Here is a 23,851-nt window from a genome sequence, read left to right as displayed (position 1 = left end):
GTGTCCTTTGCCCTAAGGTGGGTCTCTTGTAGGCAACATATTGTAGACTTCTGTTCTTTAATCCAGTCTGTCACTGTATGTCTTTTGATTGGAGCATTCAGTACATTGACATTTAAGGTAATTATTGATACATATGTATTTATTGCCATTTCAAACCTTGTTTTCCAGTTGATTCTTTGTTTCTTCTTTGTTCCTTTCTTTTTCTTTTTATGGTTTGATGATTTCCTTCTATTTTATGCTTGTGTTCTCTTCTTTTAGCTTTTTGTGAATCTGTTGTATGTTTTTGATTTGTGGCTGCCCTATTTTTCAAGTATGTTAACCCCTTCCTATATCTGCTTGCTTCAGACTAATAGTCATATTAGCTCAAGCACATTCTAAAACAAAGAAAAAGAATCTGCATTTGCATACTCTCCTTCTCCACATTTTATGATTTTGATGTCCCTTTTTACGTTTTTATGTTTATCCTTTTGCTGTTCCTTGTGTTTATCATTGCTTTCACAAATAGGGTTTTTTTTTTCTTTTTTATCTGTATACTGGCTAATTTAAGTGATTTACTTTCCAATTGGGATTTCCTCCTTCCTATTTCTTCTTCTTTTCTCTTTAGAGATGACCTTTCACTATTTCTTTACAATACGTTTAGTATCGCTGTATTCTTTTAGTTTTTGCTTGTCTGAGAAATTCTTTATTTCTCCTCCTATTCTAAATGATAATCTTGCTGGGTAGAGTATTCTAGGTTACAGATTTTTCTCTTTCAAGACTTTGAATATTTTTTGCCTCCCTTCTGGCCTGCAGTGTTTCCTTAGAGAAATCAGCTGATAGCCCATGGGGGCCTCCCTTGTAATGAACTCTTTGTTTCTCTCTTGCTGCCTTTAGAATCCTCTTTATCTTTAACATTTGCCACTTTTATTTAGTATGTCTTGGTGTAGGTCTGTTTGGGTTCATCTTGTTTGGGACCCTCTGTTCTTCCTGTATCGGGACATCTGTTTCCTTCTTTAGGTATGGGGAATTTTCAGCCATAACTTCTTCAAATACATTCTCAATCCCCTTTTCTCTTTCTTCTCTTTTTGGAATCCCTATTGTGCATAGATTGGCCCACTTTATATTATCCTACAGGTATTTTATATTACTCTCATTTTTTTCTCATTTGGCTTTCTGTCTGCTGTTTTGATTGGATAATTTCCATTAGTCTATCTTCCAGATCACTTATTCTTTTTACAGTTTTATTCATTCTGCTCTTCATTGCCTTGAGCTCAACTTTCATCTTGGCAAATGAATTTTCTAATTTTTCTTGGCTCCTCCTTTTAATTTCTAGTTCCTTTTTACAGTACTCTGCATTTCTGTTGATAGCTTTTCTTAATTCCTTCAGTATTTTCATTACCTTCTTTTTGAACTTGTTGTCTATTAGACTGAGGAGGTCTGTTTCATTGTTTGTACCTTCAGGGGAATTTTCTTTGTCTTTTAACTGAGAGTGGTTCCTCTGCTTCTTCATTTTGTTTCTATTTCTCTTAGTCCGTGAGTCTAGGAGAAACAATTATCTACTGTAGTCTTGGAGGGCTATTTATAAGCAGGAGCATCCCTGTGCAGCTTGTGTGTATTTAATATTTCTTTGGCATGAGGGCTGTTTTTGGTTTGGATGCTTGCCGTCTCTTTCCTCAGTGTGTGCTGGCTGTTATCCCCTTGATAGGGGGCACGCAGGTGTGCAGGTACACGGCTTGCACGGGGCTCCCAGGAAGGCAGGGGCAGCAGTTGGCTTCCAGTCAGGTCCCAGGTCCCTCTGTGGTGGCTGCAGTGGGTTGCATGCCCCCGGGGAGGAGGAAGAAGTGATTGGCACTGGGTCACGGACCCTCAGCAGTGGCTCAATGTGCCGGCTCCTGGGAAGGTGGGGGCAGTGACCTGCACCTGCTCATAGGACCCTCTGCAGCAGCAGCAGCAGTCCGAGCCTGCCTCTGGAGTCCAAGATGGGAACAACAGCTCCCGCCTGCCCCTGGAACTCGTGTAGGCAGTGCCCTGCCACCTTAAGTGCCAGGAGAAAGTGACCTATAGTGGACCCATCCCTCTCCTTGTGTGCCTCCCAGCAGTGGCACCTTGCCTCTCTGGTGGGCCCAGACTTCTTCCCAGACTCCCTCAGTTGTGGAGCACCACACCCTAGCCCCTCAGGCTGTTTTCACCAACCCCAGTCCTCTCCCCAAGGTCTGACCTCTGAAGTCTGAGCCTCAGTACCCAGCCCCCACCTACCCCAGAGGACTGAGCAGACAAGCATCTCAGACTGGGGAATGCTGGTCAGCACTGACCCTCTCTGCATGTCTCTCTCCACTTTTCCTTCAGCACACCTGTTGCTGTGTTCTCCAAGGCTCCAAAGCTCCCCCTCCGTCCCCACCAGTGAGGGGACGTCCTGATCTATGGAAACCTTTCCTCTTTCACAGCTCCCTCAGAGCAACAGGTCCTGTCTCGATTCCTTTCTCTCTTTTTTTTTTTTTTTATTTTGCCCTACCCAGTTACATGGAGATTTTATTGCCCTTTTGGAAGTCTGAGGTCTTCTGTCAGCATTCAGTAGATGTTCTGTAAGAGTCGTTCCACGTGTAGATGTATTTTTTATGTATATGTGGGAGAAGGAGAACTCCACGTCCTACTCCTCCACCATCTTGATCCCTCCCTCAAAAATTCTTAAATTGAGCACAGAAAACATTAACCATAAAATAAAAGATTGATTAGTTGGATGACATTAAAATTCAGAATGTCTGTTCATCAAAACTCTGCATTGGGAGCAAGCCACAGAAAATATTGAGCTATTTCTAGATAGCAAAGAACTAGTATCTAGAATGCACATACTACCCCTGCTACCCCTACAAATCCAAAAGAAAAGGGCAAACACTAACAGAAAAATGGACCAAAGACTTGAACAGGCACTTCACAGAGGAGGATGTCCAAATGCCAATATAAATATATAAAAAGATGCTCTACTTACTTGGTCATCCAGGACTAAAAATTAAAGATACTGTTGTGATACCACTGCACATCCCCCAGAATGACTAAAATGAAGAAGATCAATATCTAATGCTGGTGCGATGTGAAACAAATAAGACTCTTGTGCTGCTGATGCATGGTGAGGGGTGTGGGCACGTAGGTGGAGAAAGGGCATCAGATAAGAGGCAATGGAAGAAACTAGGTGGGAGATATTGAAGCTTGGACCAGAACAGTGGCAGTGAATATGGAGAAGTGTAGATGTAACTTTAATTAGCTGTTATTACTCACTTTTGTCTACTGGGTCCCTTCAGTATCCCCCAGCTACAGTGCACTTAAAATAGGGCTCTGGTATGTGAGAACAACAGTGCAGGTAGATCAGGGCAGCTTCTAGTCCTGGGACTGGCTGTGAGTAGACACCAATAGCCCAGACATTACCGTACAGTTAATCAAACCACAAGCCACTGCCCTGACAACTTGAGTCAGGCATGAGCATAAACTCACAAGGGTCAGGCTTAGAGTATTCTTCTATATAGCCAGTAATAATAAGTTGTTTACCAGAGTTATCACATTTAATCATCCCCACATCATCATGAGTAAATAAGAATGAGACCAACTGGGTCGGGAAATTGCCCAAACCTGATTGACTGAGCAGAGCAAGCAGACCAGCTTAGGCTAAAAGCACCCCCGTCCTCTAGAGATAAATACAGGTACCTGGCCAAGGCCCTTGATCCCCAGAAAGTAAGCACAATTGCTAAATGATTACTGTAATAAGCCCACCCTAATGAGCTTTAACCAAACTGATTGGTTTGAAATAGATTGTTAACTTCTGTCCTGATTGATTAGAAATTAAGAAGTAATTTAATCAGAAATTAAATTGTACTTTGACCTGGACGAGGGAAACAGGATCATAGACCCAAAATTCACTTTTATGGAAGAAAAGCATTCTTCAACATGCAAAGCTGGCACTGGCGGTGAGTGTGCAAGAAGCCCTAACCAGCAGCCCTGCCCCAGGACAATAGTTTAAAAAAAAGAAGAAAGGATTCTTGAAGTTCCTTGATATAGACAACCATCACCTAAGCACCAAATCATTTCTTCCATTGGGTAAACTCTTATGAAAGGAACTCATGAATGGAACACCAACTTAAAAACTTAAGGCACACTACTCCAGTGGTACTGCCTCTGGTTTCCAGGTGATGCCTGCCACTGAACCTAGGACTCAGAGAGACACACAGTTTGATGTCCATTGGCTAAGGTATTCTTTGTACTTGTCTGTTAGCATCATTTTGCAGCCTCTGAAGAAATAAGATGGAAGTGGAGGTTCTGAGAGCAGCAGTAAAACCAAGTGCCTCCTAATTTCTCATGGAGGAATAGAGTGAACTGGATGAGGGGTTGGCTTAGGACACCATCCATGGGGCCAGTGGTGTGCGGGAGGCAACTCATGTGGGTTCCCAGGAACCACCATGCACATCTCTTCCCAGCTCCACATTTAGTGAAGTCAGCCAAGGTGTGAGTATTTACACCAAGAAAACTGGCAAACACTGCAAATCAGAGCTGGGTAGTGCGTCTCTCATTGACTGAAATTTGTTAAGCTAAAGACCAACACCAGAAGCGACATCCTGTTTTGGCTGATACCAAAAACCAAAGGTAGGGCTAGAGTCAGGGAGAACCAATCTAAGTGCATTTCTGAGCATGCAGTCTTGAGAAAAATAGAAACCAAGCACAGATGAGCCAAAGAGGAGGATTTAGGAACCAGGAGAGGCAAGGTTCAGGAACGATGGGGCAGGCAGGTGGGAGACGACCCAGGGAATTTCAGAGGTGGTATGCAGTTGCCCTTGGCATATCTACACAAACTGACCACATTTAAAGAATGAAAAAGAAATAGCCAATGGGGATTAAGTCATAGAAATGGCCAAATCCTTTGGACTCTCTTTCCTTACACAGCAGAAATTCCACTTCAGCAAGGCCCATTTCTGACTATGATTCCATCCTTCTGGGGGGTCTATTAGCAGATTCTCATCTTTTTCTCCATCAGGATTGTCTTGCAGGAAGTAATGGCTGTGCCCAGTGGAAAATCTCGAGTTACGTCAGGCTTTAATCTATTTAGCTTTCTCAGCTTTTTTCAGTGCTTTGGATAATTAGCCTAGAATAAAGTTAATAAAGAAATATGAACAAAAGCCAATATAAACAACAGCATTTTTAAGTTAAAAATATCAGGGAAAATCAGTAGAGTTCTTGTCATATTATCAATGACTTTAATTTGCAATTTCATAATGACTGAATTTTTGTTTAGGTTATTGATTTCATATATTACAAAATTATTTTTATAGTAATACCATGATTAATTAGCTAATCTCATATTTTCTGAGATTTTGTTTATTTTTGTAAAAAGCTTATGGTAAGCATTTAGGCTGTATCCAACTTTGGCTAAAAGAACATTACATTTAAGCGAGGCATTTAACGGATATGGGTATAACTTAGTATATTTGTGAGAGAAGCATACAGACAGAAGAAATACAGCACAAGTCCAATGACTTACAGTGTAATTAAAAGGGAATATTGACAGATAATATGGAACAGTAGATCCATAATGATTAAGTTAGCAATAAGCTTTCAAACCCAGCTAAAATAACCAAGAGAATATTTGAGAAGCAGATATTTCATATGCCGGCCAAACTACACACTATAGATTGGTGGGTAGGTAGGTAGGTAGGTAGGTAGATAGATAGATAGATAGATAGATAGATAGATAGATAGTTAGACAGACAGACAATCTGCTTAACTGAGCTGCCTCAATTCGGTGCTGTGATACCATAATTAGTTTTCATTTCTTCCAGTCACCGGCATTCAGCCATGCTCAGCTATCTCATAAAGATGTCTTGGGTACATCCTGTAACTTGCTGATCACTTTTAGTTATAATCCAATCAACTCTAGTTTAAATCTCTTTTCCTCCCATCCACCACAGACCAGGATTGTGGTTTGAGGGTCTTGGAGTAGAAAGGAGACAAACTCTTTTCTTTTTCCCCTTCTCCCCACTCCAGCGCCTTCAGGAGAAATGAAATCATAGTAGAAGTCTGGGGATCCCCTCACCTTTTCCTGCAGGGATAATGGCCCCATTGTTGGAAGCTAGGGTTGGGAAAAAGGGAGGCAGAGGTCTTCTTACTTAATGGGCTGCCTGATGCTGGAGGGAAGAGGAGGGGTTCTGGCCTCAACTGTTGGCCCATCTCTTTAGATACGGGTCACTTAGTGACCTGACGTTTCCCATAGGAAGTGTCAAATCTGAGGGCACACAGCATATCGCTTCTTGTTCCTGAAAATATACGAAATGCGTACAATACAGCAAGAAAAAATGTATTTAAATATAGGTGAGAAAAATGAAATCAGAGAAGTTTTTGAGGAAAAAGTAAGATGAAATAAAGTAAGTACATAAAATGAATGTCTCACATCTTACATACCCTCTGCAATAACATAAGGAATGACCAAGGAGGAGGGGGCTACTGGTCTCAGAGGAGGGGTCACACAGGTAGCACTCAGCCTGGAAGATACACTTCGGTGTTTTTCTTTAAAATGTTATTTTTGATTTGCAGCTATTTTTATTTAGGACTTTTGCAACTGTGTTAAGAATTAAGATGTCTTTAGTTTTCTTACAATGTCCATGTACAGTTTGTGTCAATGATGTCATCCTCAGAAAATGATTTGTGTAGCTGTCTCTTTTTTTTATTTTCATTTTTTCTTGAACAGTTTATATAAGATAGAGATTCCAAAGAATTCTAAGGAGTTTTGGTAAAATTTACTTATAAAGTGATTTGGTAACAAGATGTTTGATTAGCAGTTCAATTCCTAAAGGTTTATTGATTTATTCAGGTTTTCTATTTTCTCTTGAATCAACTTTAAAACTATTTTCTAGAAAGTATCCATTGTTTATGTTTTCTATTTTCAAAAAGTTGTTCACAAAAATGTACACAAAATACACACCAAAATGTGGAGGCTATATCTATATCGATAGATAAATGGTAGATTAGATAGATAGATAGATATTTACTTAACGATGGGATTGCATTCCAATAAACCCATCATAAGTTGAAAATATCTAAGTACACACTGCTATATTTAAAATGGTTAGCCAACAAAGAACTCTGCTCAATATTCTGTAACAACCTAATTGGTAAAAGAATTTGAAAAAGAATAGATACATGTACATGTATAACTGAATCACTTTGTTGTACACTGGAAACTAACACAACATTATTAATCAACTATACTCCAATATTAAATAAAAAGTTTTTTAAAAAGAAAATAACATCATTTAAAAAAATACATTTAATACCCTTAACCTACTGAACTTCATAGGTTAGCCTAGCCTATCTTAAATGTGCTCAGAACACTTACATTAGCCTACAGTTTGGCAAAATCATCTAACACAAAGCCTACTTTATACTAAAGTGATGAATATCTCATGTAATTTGTTGAATACTGTATTAAAAGTAAAAACCAGAATGACTGTTTGGGTACAGAATGGTTGTAAGTGTATGGGTTGTTCACCCATGTGGTCCAGTGGGAGCTGTGGCTGCCAGTGCCCAGCATCACGACAGAGTATCAAAGGTATGGTTTCTACTGAATGCATATCACTTTCACACCATTGTAAGGTCAAAAATTCTAAGTTGAACCATCGCAAGTCAAGGAATGTCTGTATATACCATGATTTTTTATATTGCTACTGTATCTCTTTTTCCTTAATCTGATGTCTTGACTTTTAATTATAATTGTAACCTGGGTCTGAAAAAAAGCCCTGAAAGTTTATGGACGGTAAACTCTCAAAGTCATTTTATATTTGAAAATGTCTTTCTTTTTACTCCACTCTTTTTTTGTATGGTGATGTATTTTTTTTTAAAGTATGCAATAACATTTTTTAAAATTGAAGTATAGGTGATTTGCAGTGTTGTGTTAGTTTCAGACGTACAGCAAAGTGATTCAGTTATACATACATACATTTTTTTTTTCAGATTCTTTTCCCTTGTAGGTTATTAAAAAATATTGAGTATAGCTCCCTGTGCTACATAGTAGGTCCTTGTTGGTTACCTATTTTATGTATAGTAGTGTGTATAGGTTAATCACAAACTCTTAATTTATCCCCCTTCACCTTTCTCCTTTGGTAACCATAAATTTGTTTTCTATATCTGTGGGTCTATTTCTGTTTTGTATATAAGTTCACTTGGATCAATTTTATTTTAGATTTCACATATAAGCGATATCATATGATATTTGTCTTTCCATATCTGGCTTACTTAACTTAGTAGGATAATCTCTAGGTACATCCATGTTGCTGCAAATGGCATTATTTCCTTCTTTTCTATGCCTAAATAATATTCCATTGTATAAAATTGCCACATCTTCTTTATCCATTCACCTATCGATGGACATTTAGGTTGCTTCCATGTCTCGGCTATTGTAAATAGTGCTGCTATGAACGTTGGGCTGCATGTATCTTTCCGAATTATGGTTTTCTCTAGATATATGCCCAGGAGTGGGATTGCAGGATCATATGGTAGCTCTACTTATAGTTTTTTAAGGAACCTCCATACTATTCTCCATAGTGGTTGTACCAATTTACATTCCCACCAACAGGAGGGAGGGTTCCTTTTTCTCCACACCCTCTCCAGCATTTACTATTTGTAGACTTTTTGATGATGGCCATTCTGCCCAGTGTGAGGTGATAACTCAGTGTGTTTTGGTTTGCATTTCTCTAATAATTAGCAATGTTGAGCATCTTTTCATGTGTTTTTTGGCCATCTGTATGTCTTCTTTGGAGAAATGTCTACTTAGATCTCCTGCCCATTTTTTGATGGGTTGTTTTTCTGCTTTTTGTTTTTTGTCTTTTTTGATATTGAGCTGCATGAGCTGTCTGTATATTTTAGAGATTACTCCCTTGTTGGTCGTATCACTTGCAAATATTTTCTCCCATTCTGTGGGTTGTCTTTTTGTTTTGTTTATGGTTTCCTTTGCTTTTAAGTTTAGTTAGCTCCCATTTGTTTATTTTTGTTTTTATTTCCATTACTCTAGGAGGTGGATCCAATGTTTTGCCTATGTTTTCCCCTAAGAGTTTTATAGTATCTGGTCTTACATTTAGGTCTTTAATGCATTTTGAGTTTATTTTTGTGTGTGGTGTTAGAAAATGTTCTAATTTCATTCTTTTACATGTGGCTGTCCAGTTTTCCCAGCACCACTTATTGAAGAGACTGTCTTTTCTCCATTGTATATTCTTGCCTCCTTTGTCATAAATTAATTGACCATATGTGCATGGGTTTATCTCTGGGCTTTCTATCCTGTTCCATGGATCTATAAGTCTGCCTTTGTGCCGGTATCATGCTGTTTTGATTACTGTAGCTTTATAGTATAGTCTGAAGTCAGGGAGCCTGATTCCTCCAGCTCCATTTTTCTTTCTCAAGGTTGCTTTGGCATTTGAATTCTTTTGTATTTCCATACAAATTTTAAGATTTTTTGTTCTAGATCTGAAAAAAAAATTGCTATTGGTAATTTGACAGGGATTGCATTGAATCTGTAGATTGCCTTGGGTAGTAAAGTCATTTTGACAATATTGATTCTTCCAATCCAAGAACATGGTATATGTCTCCACCTGCTTGTTTTATCTTTGATTTCTTTCATCAGTGCCTTATAGAACAGGTCTTTTGCCTCCTTAGGTAGGTTTATTCCTATGTATTTTATTCTTTTTGATGCAATGGTAAATGGGATTGTTTCCTTAATTTCTCTTTCTGGTCTTTCATTGTTAGTGTATGGAAATACAACAGATTTCTGTGTATTAATTTTGAATTCTACAGCTTTACCAAATTCATTAATGAGCACTAGTAGTTTTCTGGTAGCATCTTTAGGATTTTCTACATATAGTATCATGTTATCTGCAAACGGTGACAATTTTACTTCTTCATTTGCAGTTTGGATTCCTTTTATTTCTTTTTCTTCTCTGATTCCTGGGGCTAGGACTTCCAAACCTATGTTGACTAAAAGTAGCAGTAGTGGACATCCTTGTCTTGTTGCTGATCTTAGGGTAAATGCTTTCAGCTTTTCACTGTTGAATATGGTGTTAGCAGTGGGTTTGTCATGTATGGCCTTTATTATGTTGAGATATGTTCCCTCTATGCCCACTTTCTGGAGAGTTTTTGTCATAAATGGTGTTGAATTTTGTCAAAAGCTTTTTTCTGTATCTATTGAGATGATCATATCGTTTTCATTCTTCAATTTGTTAATGTGGTGTATCACACTGATTGATTTGTGGATATTGAAAAATCCTTGTATCCCGGGGATAAATCCCAACTGATCAGGGTGTATGATTCTTTTAATATATTGCTGGATTCAGTTTGCTGGTATTTTGTTGAGGATTTTTGTGTCTACGTTCATCAGTGATATTGGCATGTAATTTTCTTTTTCTTTTGTTTTGTGGTATCTTTGGCTTTGGTATCAGGATGATGGCAGCCTCATAGAATGAGTTTGGGACTACTCCTTCCTCTGCAATTTTTTGGAATAGTTTCAGAAGGATAGGTGTTAACTCTTCTCTAAATGTTTGATAGAATTCACCTGTGAAGGCATCTGGTCTTGTACTTTTGTTTGTTGGGAGTTTTTTAATCACTATTTTAATTTCAGTATTTTTGATTGGTCTGTTCATATTTTCTATTTCTATTAAAATCTAGTACTTAGATTTTCTGCCGGAACAATAGCTAAAATGGCTTGGGCACTGAAGTTGCAATCTAGCATTCATAGGGACTGCATTTTAGATTACACACAAGCTTGTATTATATTCCACTTTTGCAGCATCAATATGTGACTTCTGGTGGAAATACCTCCAGGAGTAGCCAGTCACTGATTCCCTCTCTTGTCCATGTTCATTTCCATATTCAAATTACACATTTCTGTGTGCATCCTTATTAACCACAAGAAAATAAAAACTATAGAGGAGATATGGAAGCAGAAGAAAAAACAGCTGTCTCTGTTGGTGGTTCCCAAAGTCAGAAAAGGCTTCACAGAAGAAATTTTATTTGAATGGGTGTTTAAAGGATGAGTAGGAGTTTGGCATGGCCAGGAAGTTGGGAAAGAACACCTTCTAGGAAAACAGTAAGTCGGTGGAAATGTGTGAAAGAAAATGAAGTTGCCAGGGAATGAGTATAATAAGTGAAGGTGGAAAGATTGGCACGAACCAAACACGTCATTGGGAAATTTGGATTTCATCCCGTGAGTGAGAAAAAAATCAAGGGAAGTTAATTCTGCAAGAGAACGAAAGGACCAAATCTGTGTTTCAGAGACATAACTTTACTGGCCACTGTAAGAGAGAAGCTGAAGACTGGGAGACCAGTTAAGAGGTTATTCCACCGGCAGGGAATGACATTGGCCAGCGGCAGCAGAAGTGGGGAGGAGAGAACAGACTCTAGAGAGTTTAGATTCAATGACTGATTCAATATAGGCTCCTAAAGGTACAAAGAACATGCAGGGATGACCAAGGTATGCATTTGAGGAACTGCACAGTGAAGATGACAATTTACCCACAAAGCCTGTGCAGACGGTGCTTCTTCTCTGTTAGGGGTACTATAAAGTAGACATAGAAAGGTTGATTAAGTGGCTTACGATCACACAGCAAATTTTGGTCTTCTTGGTTTTCAATCTAGTAATCTAATCCTATTCCTTTTTTATAGGCATTGAAATGAATCATCTTCAGAAGCAAAAGACTTAGACATGTAGATGTGGTCCCCAACCTTTTTGACACCAGGGATTGGTTTCGTGGAACACAATTTTCCCATGGACCGGGGAGGGAGGGGCGTGGTTTCGGGATGATTCAAGCACATTACATTTATTGTGTACTTTATTTCTATTATTATTACATTGTAATATATAATGAAATAATTATACAACTCGCCATAATGCTGGCAGAAGGCGGAGCTCAGGCAGTAATGCGAGCGATGGGGAGCGGCTGTACATACAGATGAAGCTTCACTCACTCACCTGCGATGGGGAGCGGCTGTAAATACAGATGAAGCTTCACTCACTCACCTGCTGCTCACCTCCTACTGTGTAGCCCAGTTCCGAACAGGCCACAGACCGGTATTGGTATGTGGCCTGGGGGTTAAGGACACCTGTGGTTAAGAATATGGACATAGATACAGATATAGATAGAATACATGTAAGTATAATACATACTTTTGTATTTGATGTATTTTATATATAGTATAAAAGTATATAACATTACATATTTACAAGCACACACTTGCAGACCTTGCTTCCCACTCTGCCAAGACTAAATCTTGGCCTAATTTTGCCACAGCAGTGCCTGCAAATAAAATTAATAATATTGTTTTCTGTGGCTGAGTTTTCTCAGTGCCTGATATGGAGATGGTGGAGGCCCAGTCAAGACCAGTTCCCTTGTTCTTATGCATAAGAAGAAATGTAAACGTTCCATATACCACAGATTTGTAAGAGCAGCCTTTATTATTCAAAGCAGTTAGATTCTCTGCAGATACAAGGCTCACATCTCAACAAGATTCTGGCATGTCCTTCCTGGGGTAGAGTCAGGCTACACACTGCTTGGAGGGGTAGGTCTCCTATGCCCAGAGTCCAAGAGCATCACCTCTAAATATAAAACGCTGTGACATTGCTAGTGAGAGAAAAACATTGCTCCTGACTCAATGATTGCTCTGCTAGTGAAGTTGTTTTCTTTTGTTATCCTTGACTTTAGGCAGCACTATTTTTGAGTATCATTTTTAAGCTCAATGAATAGTGCCACCTGAATTGAAAGTCACATACCATGCAAGGTTCTAAGGAAGAGTAGCTGCAGTTTGCATGCTCCTTCCTACTTTCCTTCTCCTTGGAGAACCTTTGCACAGGAAGCACTAAGCCTAGTCCATTCAACTTTCATTAGTAATGAATAATGGTGTTGGCTGAATCGCACCAGGCAGCCTCTTGTGAATGGAGTTGGTGTTTTATTTTCCCCTTATGTCTGCAAGAGAAGAGAGGCAAAACTAGATGCCCCTCTAACTGCATATCATGACCTATTTCACACAACAGTTAGGACCACTCCTCCGTCTTGGCTTCGCGTTGGTATTCCTGCCTTACTCCTCAACATCCTCCTACCTCTTCAAATGTAACATGACCCAAAACAAGTCAACCATCCCTACCACTTTTCCCGTCTCAACCTATCCCGACTTCCGGAAGTTTATGAGTGGACATAAATGAATCAACTGCACTTCTGCTCTCTCAGACTGGGAGCATCTTTTATCATACCTGCCCCTAAATTCTGAAAATACTTTCCAAATCATGTTGAACATTTCTCTGAAACTTCCCACAAATATTTCTTCATGTTTGATTATAGTGTCCCCTCTCACACTGATGTCCTTATTGTTTTGGCTACATCAAGGCACTAATGGGTCCCATTAGTTACTCAGCTACAACTTATCCTTTCTACCTGTGGCACCACCGTCTTCCCTTTCTACCCAAGACCAACCATTCTCCTGGATGATCACAGAGTCCACATGAATGACCTAATTTCCTTAACATCCTCGATCCCATTGACCTTTACTTCCATTTATCACCAGCCATCCATTCCAATGCTTACACCTTCGATCATGTGAAAACATCACAAGCTCCCCAGCTGTCTCTTTACAACCTAATATCCTTCCATAACCAACCCCTGTTTCCATCATTCTGTACCTTCATTGCTTTGGGATATTCAATCACTCATCCCCTCTCTTCTAGCTATTAATCCTCCCACATGCCCTCAGTCTTGCAAATCCAGCCTTGGGAACTTGAGGTCTCTTCCTCTCCCACATGCCGTGGCTCTCACTGACATTTAGCCAGTCCACAAATCTGCCACCCCTTTCCTCCTTCCCTGCCAGGCTTCCTCCTCACTTCTCCGTTGTTTCACCTGGTCTGTCTCCCTCCTGGCCTGACCATCCATGGACACCTCCTCAGCACTACTACAGTGACTTTTCTGAAATGCACATCTGAGTGTGTCATTTGCATAATTCAGTTCCATTGTTCCCAGATGCCTTTGGGATAAGTCTAGGCTCTGTCCAGGAAGGTGTTTGTGAGCTGGATCCTGCTTATCTATCCAGTTTCCTCTCATAAGTTGACCCCTTCTATGATCCAGACACAGTGAGGCACCCACATTTCCCAAAGGGACCCGTGCATTCTGTGAACTTCAGCCTTTTGCCAATAGTGTCCTCTCTCCCTGGAATATTCCTCCCACACCTTCTTCATCCAGCTGATGCCTACTTAACTGTTATGACTTAGTTAAGGCATCGCCTCCTCTGGGAAGTTGTCTCTACCTGTTCATTAGCCTTCTCCCCACCACCATCGCCACCCCTTCTCTGTACCTGTCCATCAGGCTGAGCCTTGCCCATTATGGAACTGCTGCTATAGTTTAACATAATTCCTAATTTAATATTTCTTTTGGTTCTCTACTTTGTTTTTATTTCATTAAGTTCAGTTTACAGAAATTCTGTTTATAGAAGATCTACCCCGTGTCTTTTCTGAAGCAAGATACAATATAATAAATAAATAAAGCATCTTATTTCTGTAAGTGGCCTATTGAGTAACAATGCAAACCAAAATAAATAGATACCCCCATATATTGCAACACTAGTCTAACATCTCTCTGGAAAACTGAAGAAGGTAGGCCTACATCGGTGGTTCTCAACAAGGGCAGTTTTGCCCCCAGGAGACATTGAGCAATGATTGGAGTCATTTTTGGTCATCACAACTAGCAGGGTATTACTGGCATGTATTGGATAGAGGCCCACTACCGTCTCCTGCTATTAATAAGAATGCCAAGACCAAAACACTAAATATTATTATTAAAAAATAAATATTATTAAATTTAATAGTACTACTAAGCTGGGATTTGAAGAATATGTTATGAATCACTGGGCTAAATATTCTTAGATTTGATCTAAGAAATATTTTTATAACAATGAGATTATTCTACGTTAGAATGGATTATTATTGTGGGGACTGTGATTCTCCACTCTGGTGGCATGGTCGAGTAATCTGGGAAGCTAGAAACACTACCAGTACCCAGCTCTACCCCCAAGGGGATCTAATTTAATTAGTCAAGGATGGGATCCAGTAATGGGTATTTTTGTTAAAGCTCCCCAGATGATTCTAATGGGAGCCAGGGCTAAGTACCAATGGCCCAAAGCAAAAGTAAGAGTCCCACAACCTGGTGCTGAAACAAAACCAAAAGGAGGATTGATGCTGTAAGAATACTGTATGTGTCTTTCCAGCTCATGCCCCGGCATTGGGCCTCGTACTGCTTTCTTCCTGCCATTGTTGCCAATTATAAGAGGTCTGACAGTTGGTTCCTCCAGTGCAGCCAAGAGAGAGAATTCCGAACTTGATGTTCTAATGGAAAGGTGACTTATGGAACTTTACTCTCTGACCCTCAAGACACCAGGGGTTCCTTTATCTAGGATAGTTTCAGGACTCATGCAGAGATAGGGAGCCATTTATTGATTGATTGGTCCAAGCATGGAGTACAGTTACCCTTAGAAGCTCTCAAGCATCCTCAAGGAGGATGATGTGGGAAATGGCCGGACTTCCAATCCCTAAGGATCCAGGATTGGCTTTGTCATTTGCCACATCCGTTTCCTTCACAGATGAGCTAGGATGCGAGGTGACAGAATTCCACAAAGAGCGGGGGCTTGGATCAATAATGCATCTATTTTTTTAATCCTTTGCAGACATAGTTCACAGGTTTTTCTTTTGACCGTTAACCAGGCCATTTCTCTGGATGGAAAGACAGAGTGGGCATTAGTAGTAGGAGAACTGTAGCTTCTGTCTGTGCACTAGGCATTTGAACCTGGTTTACGGATACTACAATCACTTGTATAGACTTACTGGTTGTTAAGGACCAGCTGAAATAAGGTCGTAGATTTGAAAGAAGTCCAATAATTAAAGAGTCAAAAGGAGAAGGAAATATTAGAGGATGGGGCAGGTAGAATCTGGATAGACCAGGAATGGAGAGGAAAAGATGCAGTTTAATCTTACACAACATGAACCTTCTTTTCCTAGTCTACAGTTGAAGATGCTGAGGTTCAGTGAGATCATGCATGAGAAAGTCAAGAACTTAGATGCGCAGATCTAGGGAAAAAAGCCAAGTCCACCTCACTCCGCAAGTTCTTCAGGGGCTCAAAGTAAGAGCGAGGTCAGCAGCCAGACAAAATTCATCACCCTGGCTTCAGACTCACGGGTGCAAATAGCTTGCTCAGGAATAGGCAGACTTTTATATTTTTCGAGCTGCTCACTGGTTCTTAAAAGAACCTGACCTGTATAGCACAGGGAACTCTACTCAAGTTCTGTAGTAACCTATATGGGAAAAGAATCTGAAAGAGAATGGACATATATATATATATATATATGTATAACTGATTCACTTTGCTGTACACCTGAAACTAACACATCATTGTAAGTCAACTATACTCCAATAAAAATTTTTTTAAAAAAAGAAGAACCCGACCTACCTGGAAGTTTACCTGGACTCCAGTAACCATGGCATGGAAGTAAGGGCCTGGTGGGGAGGGGTTGATGCCAGCCATGAAGGGGTGGATTTGTGAAGAGAGGCTGCGAAGGAAGTCTTTGTGGAGGGAGGAAAAGAGCTCAGGATTTACCACCAAGTTTCAGAGAACGTCTTAGTAAGCTGACTTTCGTGTCCCATGCAGGCTGCTAGTGCCAGAAATACTCGTTTTACTAAAGGTGGTTACGTTTTTCGTTATAAAAATAATACATGTTCATCACAGAAAGAAACGGGTGGGGGACATAATCTTACTTGGTAAAGCAACTGCTGTTGAAATTTGTTGTAATTCTTTCCAGTCTTTTTTCTATTCATTTCATTCACGTTACTGTGATCACGAGCTACCTGCTCCTTGCTCTTGTCGCTTAGCGTTGGAAAATCAGCATTTTCTATCTTATTGTCATTTAATGTGTTAGAATTGTAATTGCATATTTAGGTACAATCATGATATAAATTATTGTAATTTAGAAAATTATAAAGTATTCTGTCATATACATATACTACAATGTGCCTAGCCTATGGTTGAGCTTTTAGGTTAGGAGATCCATTATAGTACACTTCAGAATGGAATTACTAGGCAGAAGAAATGGAAGTTTGGGACCCGAGGTAGTTGGGAGCCTGGATGCTCACAGGCCTCCTTAGAGGTGAATCAAACTGATTCCTGGGTTTGATCCTCAAGCTTAGCATACCCGTAAATTCAGTTTTGTCAGTACCAAAAATGATTGGTTCTTAGGAAATATATGGTTGTTAAGTAAAACTAATTTGTGATGGAAACTAGAAGCGCCATATGGAGGGAGGGTGTGGAAGCCATTATTGCTGTTTGCCAAATATTTCTGTTCTCTATATCCCAGACATACGGTAGGATCATACTTCCTATTCCCGAGGGGTGGCAGGGGTGTGTGTCTAGTTGTGACGAAGACTTGGGTTTGAACGTGAATACTTTTTTGCAGGAGGAAAACCCTCCACAGTTCTCTCTCCTGCTGTCACCGTGGCTGGCAGTGTTAGAGAGTGTGTCTGCTCCGTCAGTCTGGCTCCCTGAGTGACTAATGAGCAGCGCCCTCTGCCGGCCCACAATGACAGTGTGAGCAAGGAAAAAACTTTGCTACCATAAGTCACTGAGATGTGGAATTGGGTGGTTACTGCAGCATACCCCAGCCCATACTGACTGGTACGGAGGGGATATTAACATTGGTATGCCTGACATATTTAACCTCTGAAATTAGAAATCAACTAAGGTGAAAAGAATGCTGTTAGGAATTAATCAGAATAAAAGAAAGTCGTTATATATTTTAGCTGTTTCACAACCCTCAATTAAGGGTGCTATAACTTTTAATCAACTCCCCCCTCCCAGAGAGCCTGAGCTGGGCAATGAAAATATTTTCCTCTCTCTCCTTTTCTACACTTACTGATAGCCAAGCCAACTTCTGATGATAACAGTCTGCCTTTAATTGTCGTCGCCTTTATTTTCAAAGCCCTACAGTATGCTATTTAAAAAATGAACAGTTTACAACAGAAGGAAAAAGATCTGCTTTCTCTCCCCACCAACCCCACCATGAGCCCACATCCTCAAGTTCAGTTTGGATTGTACCCTCCAGGCATTTTCTCTGCAACTCAAAATACAAAGGGAATCCCACTCTTCACGTTTTTCTACATCTTGCCTTTTTTCACTTAATTTGTCAGGTATTATTTCATGTCAGAACATATTTATTTTGCAGGAGAGAAATTTACCTATTTCTTTTGAATGGCAGCAGAGTTCTCTGTTTCAAAAACTTACCATCCTTCATTTAGCTGGTTTCCTGTTGGTGGGCGTATTTTAAATCTTTCCAGCCTTTTGTAATTGTTTATAACACTCTGTTGAACATCCTTATAAAAGATATGTATTTTGCACACTCGTACAAGTTAATCCAGAGAGGAAATTCCTAGAAGTAGAATTCTGGGTTGAAGGGAGTTTGTAGTTTAAATGCCAAAAAATATTACCAATTCCCTTCCCAAGGGTCCGATCAATTTGCATTTCCATCAATACAGTGTGAGAGTTCGTGTCCCTTCCCACTTTCCAGAAGGCGGTGTATGATCAAACTTTTAAAAATCTCTGCCATTATAATCATGAAGAAAAAGGTATTACATTGTTGATTTGAGCATTTCCTTAATTATAGGTGAGCTTTGCTTGTTCTTTCTTTAAGTAGGTTGATACCTTCAGTCAAGTATGGTGAGGCCTGGGTAGCATTCTTTCCCTTTAAAGTGAGTTGATTTTATTATTTGAATCTCCAAGAATAACCTTATTTTTAGGGAATTCCCTGGCAGTCCAGTGGTTAGAACTCCACACTTCCACTGCAGGGGGCACGGGTTCGATCCCTGGTCAGGGAACTAAGATCCTGCAAGCCAAGTGGCCAAAAAAAAAAGGACCTTATTTTTAAGCACTGAGAAGACATTATTCATTTATTGAATAAACAGGGTTCGCAGCATTTCTAAAACCTTGAGATAGATAGATAGAGATAGGTTGAGATAGATAGATAGATAGACAGTTAGATAGATAGATAGAGATATTGCTACTGGGGTGTTTGACATGACATCATTCAAAGCAGATGGACTGGGGACTGACCAGCTCTCTCACCTTGCAATTATTTGATGCCACATGTTTTTTCATTGCAGCAATTCAGCTTTGTGTCCTTGCCCACTGATGTGCTGGAAATTGAGGTGAAGGACAAGTTTGCCAAGAGCCGCCCCATCATCAAGCGCTTCTTGGGAAAGCTGTCGATGCCCGTTCAGAGACTCCTGGAAAGACATGCCATAGGGTAAACCTTGACCAAGGGCTCAGTATCACTAGGCAACAGCCAGCAGGCCAGGCCCAAGGGAGGCAACAATACAGTCTCATAGAGACTTGAACTGAAAAGGTGGTGCTGTATTTCCTTGGCTTCTCCCATTAATTATGTTGTTGAGCTACAACATTTAATTAAACAGACCCTTCTCTTTCCCCTAGTTTGCATACCACTGGTTACTTATGCAAGCGAGTAAAAATTCCTAAGACACTATAGTGAAAGAAGCCCTTAATGCAGCATTTTTTCTGTACAGATAGAAATTAAAATTTGTTTTACTACAAAGGATAACATTTCATTCATATGCCTGTCTTGTGTGTAGGATTTAATCATTTGTGACATTTCCATAACAAGATGAAATGCTGGGTTACTAGACCAGAGTGCCTTAGAAAACACTAGTATTTACAGAAAATGCTAGATAATATGTATGAAATTTAAAAGCGTGAATCCTTATGGTGCAGCCACAGTTACGTTGCTTGCATAGTTCAGTTGTATATGAGAATATGTTTCTGTGTTTTGTGTCTTCTACATTCGTGTCCATTCAGGGTTCTCATTAAACTCTGACCAGATAAAATCCTTGTACGTAATATGTATTTCCATAGGTAATGGCAACTATGTTTGAAAAGTTGACTAAGTTTGAAAAGACTTAGTCAACTAAGTTTGTAAAGACTCTCTGGTCATAGATATGCCTCAATGCAATACTTAGAATGATATCAAAGGAAAGAGGAAAATTATGCAGAATTTCCAAGGGTCTTAACTTAAAGCTCTTTGGATTTTCAGAAGGACTTTGGAATCACTCACAGTTATCATAGGGACATGTAATCAGAACCTGATAGCGTGTGTGCAGCTGTGTGCACGTAGACACGTGTTAATTCTCAAGCCAAAGGGAGTTGACATTTACGAAGCTACAGTCGTGTGTCAAACAAGGTGTTTGCATTTTCCACTCAAACAAACAAACAAAAATATACCTAAAGAACATAAAGCTGTCTGTGGCACATAGGGACTAAATGATTCCAAACTGTTCATTTTTAAAATAGCAAACTGTATGCCTTTTAAAATAAAGGCAGCTCATGGGACTTTCCGGGCGGTCCAGTGGTTAGGAGTACGCGCTTCCACTGTAGAGGGCGTGGGTTCCATCCCTGGTCGGGGAACTAAGACCCCCATGCCGTGCTGTGCGGCCAAAAAAAAATTTCTAAAATAAAGCTCAGAAAGCTCCCTCAATCCCTTGGCCTGTAACATCGCAGCCCGCAGCTCTCTGCCTGGCTGTCTGCCTCCCTCAAGTCCTCTACCCATGCCTGCCTCAGCCTCACATTGGAAATATCACCGCTTTATGTATCACTACACTTTATGTAGTGGTCCTGCCTCATGCCCCCAGCTGGATGTAAGCTATCTAAAGGCAGCGGTATGCACTACCTGCTGTGTATCACCAGAAGCACTTTTGACATGGGAGAGGCTCAAAACATATTTGTTGATAAACTGAGTGGAAAGCAAAGGAAAGAAAAACGTGGAAAACAAATGCAAAGCGTGATCCATTTAATTTTTGTCTCACTGTCTGATGGTCTTTAGGCCTCCTCTGATTCCGGCGAGGTTTGGGGTTCAGGATCTCTTATGGTCCTAGTAGACCTACCTCATAATATTGACCAAGGCCCATGTCAGTATTGTAGCTCATTCTATTTTCCCTGCATATAATGCTTTATTCAGTGGGCTTCCTAGAAACTCCAAGCATGAAACCAGGGCTTCCCAAATAGAAATACTAAGTCAGTGGATCCCTGGGATATACGTTGTTTCATAATGCTGGTGCTTTCTAGGAAGAAACATTAAAACACTAGCAGCCAGTGACTTATCTTTTTATTTGAATGTCACAAATGAATAAATGGAGTGAATACAGAATTATCTAAGTAACAACTGGTTTGGGAATATGTCTTTGTTATTATTGGATAGAGTGGATTTGTTCATTTCTGAATATCCCAAGGTAATCCCGCTTCCTATTTAGGCGAAGGTTGGGGACCATGTGCTCTGCTGAAGCTGCATTGTTGATGAAACTATAATAGCAAAGTTTCAGGTTGATTTCTCCCTGGATAATTGTCTTCCTAGTAATTAAAAATTGCCTTGAGTCGGAAGAAGGAATGGTGCCAGAGCCCAGGGTGGAGTTTCAGAGTCTCTCTGTGGGACCCTGGAGTTGGTGTAATCAGAGGTCATGGGCCAGTGGACCCAGCCCATAAGTCTTGCTTTGCTCCGTTCTGCAGCAGGTCCCTTTCTGAACTGCTCCACAGGGTCTCTGGTAACCAGGACAGCATCCTTCCATAGATATTAGATATAGATAGATAGATAGATATCGCAAGACACGCATCTGCTGCTGACACTATTATTAAGGGCATATTTGGAAAATATCACCCTGCACAGGAAAAGCAAGCAAAGGATATCCATATCTTTTCTTCTTTTCTTTTTTTCTCTAGAACACAGGTTGGCAAACTTTCTATAAGGAGCCAGATAGTAAATGTTTCAGGCTGTATAAGCCATATGGTTTCTGTCCCAACTGTTCAGCTCTGCCATTGTAGCATGAAGTCAGCCCAGACAAGAAGTAAACTTAATAATAAGCAAGGTTGCATTCTAATAAAACTTTTATTTATGGAAACTGAAATTTGAATTTCGTATCATTTTCACATGTCACAAAATACTACTCTTCCTTTGCTTTTTTTCCAACTATTTAAAAATGTAAAAAGCTCATGGCCTTATGAAAACAAGTGATGGGCCAGATTTGGCCCGTGGGCTGTAGTTTCCCGATCCCTGCTTAGGAGTACTCGATAAGGATTTTCTTGAAGGTTTTCATCGCTGTTGAGCAGATGTACTTTCCCATCGTTCCCTTAGGACCATCTCATATGTACCCGAGCAGATCACCACCTCCTAATAGCAGGGCCTCCCTGGGCTTGGCTACTTCGCCCACTGACACAGAAAGCACACTGCGTGGTCTTTAGGAGGACAGATATTAACCAGATCTGTGCTTATTTCCTTCTAGGGACAGGGTGGTCAGCTACACACTTGGCCGCAGGCTTCCAACAGATCATGTGAGTGGACAGCTGCAATTCCGATTTGAGATCACTTCCTCCATCCACCCAGGTATTTTCAGCATGTACTTTCATGTGTTGTCCTAGCCGAGTGTCATGGCATGGTTCCTTTCCCCAAAATACAATAACCATTGTTCTCTCCAGACATGTCCTAGGTTTTATGGTTCTCTATCCATCTTCTCCATTTGAGGCCTAGAAGCCAGTGATCTGTTCTGGAAGCCAGGTTGCTGTCCCCCTTTTTATGTTTTCTATTTTTATTTTTTGGCCACATCACATGGCTCGTGGGATCTTAGTTCCCCGACCAGGGATCAAACCCAGGCCCCCTGCAGTGGAAGCACAGAGTCCTAACCATTGGACCACCAGGGAAGTCTCTGCTGTCCCCTTGATTGAGAGGCTCCTCTTCATTCGGTGATCCAAAGGTAGAGGGTTAGGCACTCGAGTGGGAATTGACAAAGAGGCCAACGTGGGTATGGAGCCATGTCTAATTTATCATTTTACTCCCAGCATCCACATAGGACTTGCTCAACAGATATTGAATCATTACATACATGAGTGAGTGAATGAATGCGATACGTGTCGTAGTGTTGAACTGTGATTACCCAGTGGATTTTTACAATATCGCAGGAAAAATGGAAACTGTAAGTTGGACAGAAAACTTGAGAATCATCCCGTGTTCAGTTTTTCAGGCCAAAACATATCTCCAAATAAGAATGATGAGATGCCTCTTAATTCCCCTCTTGCTTTCCTCCTACAAGCCCCCTCGTCAGTGTAGATCACACTGAGAATTGTCTGGTCCTCCTGGGCCACGTTTATAGGCTGCCATTAAAGCTAATATAGCTTCTGAGAATTCAGGGTCTGAAGTTTATCACTGCCCGCTCATCAAACAAAAGTTGCACTTTTCTACGCCCAATATACAAAGCAGATTGTAAGAAAACACTTGACTGTTTCGTCCTTTCAAATCCAGCATTTTCTACATTCTGAGAATAAAACTGACTCTTCCTTCAGTAAGGACAGCTTTATAGTGCACCAGAGAGATTGCTTTTCTTGGATGAGTGAATAGCACTAGGGCTTGAAATGGGAATTCCTATCTGGCAGGGATGCAATAGAGCAACTGGGGGAAGGTAGAGGTAAACCATGCTTGCTACTCGTTGAATGGGTGCTTGGTATGGAGACCTGGTTTATCCTCCACTGCAGTAACCTCCGTATGTTGGAAACCTTCCAGTCTGAGCCACTGAATGACTGTGGTTGCTCCCATCATTGGCCTTTCCTTCTCTCTCGTCACCTAAGAACCCCATTCTGCCACCCTGCGGGACCCAGCCATAGTAAACACCCTGAACCAATATAATTAGTCCTGCCTGGAGCCAGCAAGGAACTATAAACCGTGCCCCCCATCTCTGAGGTCTTCCATGTAGCAAACATTTATGTGCCTGGAACTGGGGTAATG

The 23,851-nt window shown here is 40.4% G+C and overlaps 1 protein-coding gene across 1 annotated transcript in view; it reads left to right on the top strand.

The window, feature by feature from the left end:
• Window positions 1–23,851, top strand: part of HECW1 (HECT, C2 and WW domain containing E3 ubiquitin protein ligase 1) — a 253,203-nt gene that overhangs the window by 112,631 nt on the left and 116,721 nt on the right. The window contains exons 6-7 of the mRNA XM_065883673.1: window positions 19,179–19,321; window positions 22,359–22,459. Of these exons, the coding sequence (XP_065739745.1) occupies window positions 19,179–19,321; window positions 22,359–22,459 (244 nt within the window). The remainder of the gene's footprint in view (window positions 1–19,178; window positions 19,322–22,358; window positions 22,460–23,851) is intronic.

Source organism: Phocoena phocoena, chromosome 9 (genome assembly GCF_963924675.1).
Source record: "Phocoena phocoena chromosome 9, mPhoPho1.1, whole genome shotgun sequence".
Classification (NCBI taxonomy): Eukaryota; Metazoa; Chordata; class Mammalia; order Artiodactyla; family Phocoenidae; genus Phocoena; species Phocoena phocoena.
Note: the sequence above shows the minus strand (reverse complement) of the source record. Positions and strands in the feature narration are given on the sequence as shown.